The 7,016-nt window shown below is 34.6% G+C and overlaps 3 protein-coding genes across 5 annotated transcripts in view; 1 reads left to right on the top strand and 2 right to left on the bottom strand.

Moving 5' to 3' along the window:
* Positions 1-533, bottom strand: part of LOC111491066 (multiple inositol polyphosphate phosphatase 1) — a 7,801-nt gene extending 7,268 nt beyond the window's left edge. For both annotated transcript variants that reach the window (XM_023139817.1, XM_023139810.1), the window contains exon 1: positions 335-533. In XM_023139817.1, the coding sequence (XP_022995585.1) occupies positions 335-432 (98 nt within the window). In that variant the 5' untranslated portion in view covers positions 433-533. The remainder of the gene's footprint in view (positions 1-334) is intronic.
* Positions 534-1,509: 976 nt separating this feature from the next.
* Positions 1,510-3,883, top strand: LOC111491616 (40S ribosomal protein S4-3-like). Of its 2 annotated transcripts, XR_002719726.1 has the most exons (6): positions 1,510-1,663; positions 2,270-2,347; positions 2,449-2,629; positions 3,088-3,185; positions 3,287-3,771; positions 3,872-3,883. XR_002719726.1 is itself a non-coding variant. In XM_023140596.1 (5 exons), exons 1-5 carry the CDS (start codon positions 1,661-1,663, stop codon positions 3,719-3,721), a joined length of 795 nt encoding a protein of 264 aa, XP_022996364.1. In that variant the 5' UTR covers positions 1,510-1,660; the 3' UTR covers positions 3,722-3,859. The 2 variants fall into 2 exon arrangements, 1 of the variants encoding a protein (XP_022996364.1); XM_023140596.1 differs by lacking the exon at positions 3,872-3,883 and having other exon boundaries at positions 3,287-3,859.
* Positions 3,884-4,074: 191 nt separating this feature from the next.
* LOC111491470 (ferritin-3, chloroplastic-like) lies at positions 4,075-5,970 on the bottom strand. The gene is made up of 8 exons (XM_023140397.1): positions 5,557-5,970; positions 5,176-5,259; positions 5,026-5,086; positions 4,865-4,952; positions 4,728-4,789; positions 4,573-4,638; positions 4,434-4,497; positions 4,075-4,343 (listed from the first exon to the last, which is right to left on the bottom strand). Exons 1-8 carry the CDS (start codon positions 5,853-5,855, stop codon positions 4,306-4,308), a joined length of 762 nt encoding a protein of 253 aa, XP_022996165.1. The 5' UTR covers positions 5,856-5,970; the 3' UTR covers positions 4,075-4,305.
* Between the last annotated feature and the right edge of the window lie 1,046 nt (positions 5,971-7,016).

Raw genomic sequence — 7,016 nt, 5'->3', positions numbered from 1 at the left:
CCACCAAAATCGAGACGGAAAAAAAAAAAAAAAAAAAAGGCATACGTGATAAGGCCATTGACTTTCTTTTCAGTGTTCAAGGAACTTGAGCAAAATCTAAAAATGTAAGGAATCGATCTTCCATTTCACTCGTTCAATTCGAAACAGTAATGTCCAAATCATCGTACGAAAACACATCGAGATCGAAAGATGTTGCTCATGAAACCAATCACCAATCACTCACATAAATACTTAAATCCACACAAAAAAACACACACACAGATAGACTGAAAAGAAACCAATTTGAACAGCAGAAAAATCGCGAAATGAATGAGAAAGATGATTGAGAGAGAACCTAGTAACGGTCGATAGATGTTGCTTGATACCGAACGATACTTCTTCGGCTACAGAATTAGTGAACAAGAATAAGAAAAGTAGAAGAAAACCCGCCATTACAGTTTGCTTCGCTCCTGCCGCCTATCCGTGCCCAGAGAATTCAAGAATATATATAATATAACGGAAGGGAAAGCACCGAAAAATTCTCTCCCACCAAATGTGAATTAAAAAAATAAAAGAAATAAATACAGAAGGGGTTTTTTCTGCAAACGCGGCAAGGCACGACCGAAAGTTAATTGGCGCTATGACGTGGCTTCTCACTTAAATGCTTTTTATTATTATTTTTATTTATTTATACATAAATCAGTTTGAATCTTAATCGGGAAGGCTTGTTAGGTCAATTTTATTTTAACAATAAAACAAAACAAGGTTTGATTAGTATACGAATCAAATATTTAATAATTTTATAAAAAACTTGTAAATTTCAACGAGGTTTGAGCAATAATATAGTTTTTTATTCCATCTATTAATTCTATATTTTCAACCATAATTGATTGTAAAATTAAGAAAATGCAACTTAAGTTTTTAAGGGAATGAAATTAAAAATTTAAAACCGTGCACGTATAAATTATTCTTTTAACAATTGAGTATGTAAGACAAGGTTTTAACAATTGACGTTTTTTTAGACTTTTTTCGATGCATCAACAAAAACATTATGTAATTGAGTGGATAAAGTAGTATGCGGTGTATAATGAACCAAACAACCTGAATCAATCCAATCTAGATTACAAGGGTCGGGTTTGGTTAGATATGGGTTATGTTTAAGCCTAATTTGACCAAACTCGAAGTAGAAAATATATAATGTGGCCTTTGTTTAATGTTGAATAAGTCACATACTAGCTTATAGCAACAGTGTAGTTAAACCCAACGAATTAATAAAAATAAAATAAAAAGTACGAATTTAAAGGTATTTATTGACTTTTGGAAGAATTTATTTTATAGTTATCATATTAAAGTTTAAAATCTAGTTGAAACTTTGAACCTTGACGTTCAATTGGGCCTGCCGTAAGCCCAAGCCCAATAACCCAAACGATGTAGATTCAGTTCTTCCACAAAGCCCAGCCCAAATCTTAATGACATACCAGTTTATTGGCCCAAAAACTTTGCCCTAATTTCAGTTCTCTCTCTCTCAAATAACCTCCATTCTTCTCTGTTGGCTTCAAGCTTTCATGTAACGTAGTTCCGCCATTGGTCCAACTCCGTTCTTCGCGTCTGCAGAAGCTCTAGCTCACTCCCCGCAGCCGCCAGCGGCAATCTCACTTCCGTCGAACTTCGTTTTGAAAATATGGTCCGTGGATCTCTTTACAAACTCTCTTCTCCTTTGCTTGATATGATATATCCATTTTCGTTCTAGGTTAAGATGGTCTATACTGTTGTTTCCATCTCCATCTCCATAGTGATTTTTTTGTTTGTTATGTTTGTATCGTTATTAGGTGATTCGATAGAATTCGATTTTTTAATGCTATCTGTTTGAGACTTGCGAGCTCTAACCTGTAAACCCACTACAGTAAAGAGTTCGGCTCATTCATCCACGATTCTCGAACTCTCACTCTCAACTGGGTTTCCAGTGTTCTATATGTTCGCATTATTTTGGTTTTTTTTTACTCTTTTTTTGTGAGAATTGTTGTTCATATAGGAATTACGGGCTCAGAGATGTCTATCAACTGCCTACACGAGTTATTTTCGTGATATGTTGCTCTAGAGTGTGTGGATGTGTTCTGTTCTGCTACCATCCATCATGTAAATTTAAGTTCACCATTTAATTGATCCCCAAAAGCACAATTAATTTGGTCGTCCCTCAATCCCTATTCATCCGCATATTTTTGTTAACTTTCATTTCGGTGTTCAGATTTGTTAAATTTGCGTATGAAATTAATGTCGATGGTTTTGACAGGCAAGAGGATTGAAGAAGCATTTGAAGAGGCTCAATGCTCCTAAGCATTGGATGCTCGACAAACTTGGTGGTGCATTTGTGAGTGAAATTTATAGTTCCCATTTCAGTTTACCTTGTCATTTAGCTTCACGTTTTGCTTATTTCTGACATTTAGTTCTACCTTTTAAACACCTTTGTAGGCCCCCAAACCTTCATCTGGACCACATAAATCAAGGGAATGTCTCCCATTGATCCTTATCTTGCGAAACCGATTGAAATATGCTCTCACATACCGTGAGGTCATTGCAATATTGATGCAACGGCATGTATTGGTCGATGGGAAGGTTAGGACAGATAAGACCTATCCTGCTGGTTTCATGGGTATGATGATCTTAAACATTGTATTTTATACCTTTGTTTCAGTTTCAATATTTATTGAGCATTTCTCATAGTTCCAGTGCTCCCCCTCATCCTCACCCTCCTAATAACTACTATCCTTATGTTGTTGTATGTCTTTGTTTTCAACTCTTCTCCCTATTATTCTTAATCAAAGTCAAAAGCACTTTCAATCAATCTTGTTCCCATAAGAAGTTTTGTCTGAAACAAATGAGGCGGAGTATAGCGAATACATCTTCAACTTTTCCAGCAAAATTTCCATTTGCAAACAAGATACTTAACAGTAACCCGATATACAATATGTTCCAATGATTTGATTGTCTACTCTCATCAATATTATTATCTTAACATATGGGACTGCTTTGTCTCGTTGTTGCTTAATGTGATCCGTTTATTATTTAGATACATTTTATGCATAATGCCTTTGCTTCTTTTTGTTTTAGATGTTGTGTCGATTCCCAAAACAAATGAGAATTTCCGTCTCCTCTATGACACAAAAGGCCGATTCCGTTTGCACTCAATCAGGGATGAGGAGTCTAAGGTTAGTTGCTGTCATTTGCATGGAGCTCTGATCTGTTATTTCATACAACAATCCTGTCTTATAAAATCTATTTTAGTACGACTCTGATATTGTTTTTGCAGTTTAAGCTCTGCAAAGTTCGCTCAGTGCAATTTGGGCAGAAGGGAATCCCTTACCTGAACACTTACGATGGACGTACAATCCGTTATCCCGATCCCTTGATCAAGGCAAACGACACTATCAAGCTGGACCTCGACTCAAACAAGATCGCTGATTTCATCAAGTTTGACGTTGGAAATGTTGTGATGGTGACCGGTGGAAGAAATCGTGGACGAGTCGGAGTAATTAAAAACAGGGAGAAGCACAAGGGAAGCTTCGAGACTATTCACGTTCAGGATGCAACTGGGCACGAATTTGCCACTAGGCTGTGCAATGTCTTCACCATCGGGAAGGGGACGAAGCCATGGGTATCCCTTCCCAAGGGCAAGGGTATCAAACTATCTATCATTGAAGAGGCCAGGAAGAGGCTTGCCAGCCAAACCGCAGCCACGGCTTAAGAGTTTAGTATGGTAGTAGTAGTAGTAGTAGTCATGATTTGAACACAGTTGTCCACTCTTTTTAGTTATTATTATGAGTAAAATAGATCTTTAGACTATTTAATTCTACTAGAAATGTGATGAACACACTGCTTCTATTTAATTCCGTAGTCTGTCAAATTTCTCCATTTTTCCAACATGGAGATGAAAATATTATTATTTTATGTTCGAATTTTTTTTTAAAAGAAAAAATGAAGGATAATCATTTGATATTAGTATATTTCTCTTAGGATTTTTTTTTTCATAAAGTATATGGTAATATTTATAAATTGAAGTGTTTCCTCTTTTTGTTTCTACAAAAATAGGATAATAATATTTTTATTTTTAAATTCAAGAATTGAAGAGATAGATGTTCAATCTATTAAGATAAAACATTTGAAACAAAAATAACAAGAAACATTAACATGTTAACAAGACAAATTTGTAACACCTAATAGCATACCCACCCATGGCACAGCAACAGAGCTGAACCATTTTATTTTCATATTTCACTAAACTTAACTCTAATGTAGCCCTACCAAACAAGCACCATTGTTGATTTCCCCTCATGCATGAAGCAGCATCTGATCAAAGTGCCAAACTCCTGAAAATGTTTTCATTCATATGGGTTAGGATCGACAATCTATTCCGATCAATGTAGAACGAGAAAGACGAGCGGTCGGTGTATTCTTACCATGTCCCTTCCCCACTCTTCTTAGCTGAGCAACATACTCTGAGATTTTCTTGATTGCTCCCACCTACAAAGTTTGAAGAACAATTGTGAATATATTTCAGCTCATTTGTGAACAAACATCATCATCAATAATTAATACCTGTTCTCCCAAAAACTCGCTTTCGACAAACTCGGTCAGCTGCACGTCTTTATTCTCTTCAGCTACCTAATGACAATGCAGATGATATCAACACATTTCAAACACTTTCGAACTCTGGCAACACGAGGGACGAGAACGTGAAAGCTAAACTCTACCTTGTGCAATTGAAGCAGCTTATCATTTGTTAGCTTCTCAAGGGACAAAGCAAGCTCCATTGCTAAAAAGAGAGAATTCATATTATTACAGCGAATCAAATATCACCAAAGAGGAGAAAAAACCCAGCAAAACTAACCATATAAGGCATCTCCTTTTTGCTCATTGTCATATTCAGACAAGGGCTTAATCATACTCTGCAATATTACTCTTCCACCTCGTTTGTTCTAGAAAACAAGCCCAAAATCATTTAAAAAACAGATTAAAAAACCAACATCAACTTCACTCGATCTTATCTACCTGATATTCCATTAATTTCTCAGCATGACCCCTCTCTTCTTCACTTGATTCCTTGAAAAACCTTTGAATAACACCATTTTTCATCTCAGTTCAAGGATAAAAAGATCAAGAAGAAGAATAACTCAAATGGGATGAGATGTAAAAACTCACTTGGCCAATCCCTTGAGTGCTACATTGTCTCTATCAAAGTACGCAAACATGGAATGGTATACATAGGACACATTGTATTCAACACTGTTATCAAATCATACCTTGTTAGCCACAGAAACATCAAATCAGATAGAAACAGAACAGAAACTCAAATGGGTTCAAATTATTTATCTCACAAAGGAAGATCAGAAAGTATGGAAAGAATACAGCAGAGAACTATAAAACCAAGCACCCAAATCTCTTGAACAGAAGATCATCACCACATAAAGACCCTTTCCAAAAACAGAACAGAAACCACAAAAACCAACCAAATACGTGAAAACAATACCGTCAAGAGAAACCACACGTACAAATCCATCTAAAAAACAGAACCAAACTCACCTGATTTGCTCGTTGATTGCAGCCTCACAGGCATCGCTATATTTCTGGCGAGCAAGAGAGATTTGAGGAGCAGTAGGAATAAGACTCAACTCCTTCTTGACTTCTTCAAATGGCTCGAAAATCACCCCCGTCAATGGCCGAGTGTTGGAACCTCCTTTCGAGGCCGAAATGACCAATCCACCACCATTTCTGGCCGGAGAAAGCTTCAGAATCGAAGAATAAGAAGAAGAAAACAAAGGAACAACATTCTCCCCGCGGGAATTAACGACAGAGAAAGCGGAAGGAGCTGGAAGAAGCATGATTGACGAACTGACAAAGACCAGAAATGAAAACGAAGATTTGATTTGAGGGTTTGAGAGAGAGTGCGTGTGGTGGAAGAGGATGAGGATGTAGATGGAAGAGGAAAAGAGAGTTGAGGGAGAATATAAAGGAAACGAAAAATGAAGGAAAGCCGTTGGATTAAGAGAAACGTGGACGGCTGAGATTGAGAAGCGGAGACGAGCGCGTGTCAAGCTCATGCCCTGTTGTGAAATGGATGTGGTTAAGCTCTTCCGCCGTAAATATCTCGAGACTTTTGATTTTCCAATTACGAATCTCTCCTTTTTCCCTATTTAAATAATTAAATTAAAATTTTTATTTTAAATTAAATATATATTTTAGTTCGCTTTTTTTAGGATAATGTTTAATATTATTAATTATGCATCAAATTGACTATTTATAATGATAAGGACAAAAGAAATAGAAATAAAAAGAGGAGAAAATAATTAAAAAAAATTGTTTCAGTGTCAAGATTTGATTGGTTATCATTATATATATATATATATATATATATATATATATTTTAATTTAATTTTCAAAGTTTATCCTTTTTAAGAAATAGGGAAAAATTCAAACACATGCCTTTCAAAGTACTCATTCCTGGAATTTATCTCATTAATAGAAATATTTTCATAAAAAATGAAATTAAAAAAAGCTTTTAATGATATCAAATTTTGATTAATATTTCTATTTTTAAATTGAATAATTTAATAAAAAATAAAATTAAAAGTTACCTTTAAAACTTCAAAATGTGCTTTACGAATTAAATACGACGTAAACATGTCGGTTAACTTTTATGTTCTCTAAAATGATAAACTAAAATATAAAATATTATATTGAAAATAGTTTTTAAATTTAAATATCCAAAATTTTTAATATATTTTATAATTTAAAAACAATAATTTTTTTTTTTTTATACTTAATTTATTTATATATATATAAAAAAAAACTTTGTCTTCTTCCTCCAAATCTAGAACTTTGGCGATTCGCGCAGAGTCCCATTCCACTTTTTTTCTTTTAAAAAAGTATTTTGAAAAATAGAAACTCGAGAAAAGTCATTATTATAGAAATGAAAAATTAAATATGGTTGACAAACAGACATTAAAAGTTAAATAATAATAATAATTAATTGGTTATGATCC

The sequence above is a fragment of the Cucurbita maxima genome, unplaced genomic scaffold (assembly GCF_002738345.1).
Source record: "Cucurbita maxima cultivar Rimu unplaced genomic scaffold, Cmax_1.0 Cma_Scf00001, whole genome shotgun sequence".
Taxonomy (NCBI): Eukaryota; Viridiplantae; Streptophyta; class Magnoliopsida; order Cucurbitales; family Cucurbitaceae; genus Cucurbita; species Cucurbita maxima.
The sequence above is the reverse complement of the archived record's forward strand: the minus strand, read 5'-3'. Positions and strand labels throughout refer to the sequence as shown.

Bases quoted from the DNA above. Each gene is read 5' to 3' on its own strand.
- LOC111491616 (XM_023140596.1), top strand. The intron at 2,348-2,448 runs GTGAGTGAAATT...ACACCTTTGTAG, and splicing joins ACAAACTTGGTGGTGCATTT to GCCCCCAAACCTTCATCTGG. The intron at 3,186-3,286 runs GTTAGTTGCTGT...TTGTTTTTGCAG, and splicing joins TCAGGGATGAGGAGTCTAAG to TTTAAGCTCTGCAAAGTTCG.
- LOC111491470 (XM_023140397.1), bottom strand. From the start codon at position 5,855: ATGCTTCTTCCAGCTCCTTCCGCTTTCTCTGTCGTTAATTCCCGCGGG. The intron at 4,953-5,025 runs GTAGATAAGATC...CTTGTTTTCTAG, and splicing joins AGAAATTAATGGAATATCAG to AACAAACGAGGTGGAAGAGT. The intron at 4,344-4,433 runs GTAAGAATACAC...AAACATTTTCAG, and splicing joins AAGAGTGGGGAAGGGACATG to GAGTTTGGCACTTTGATCAG.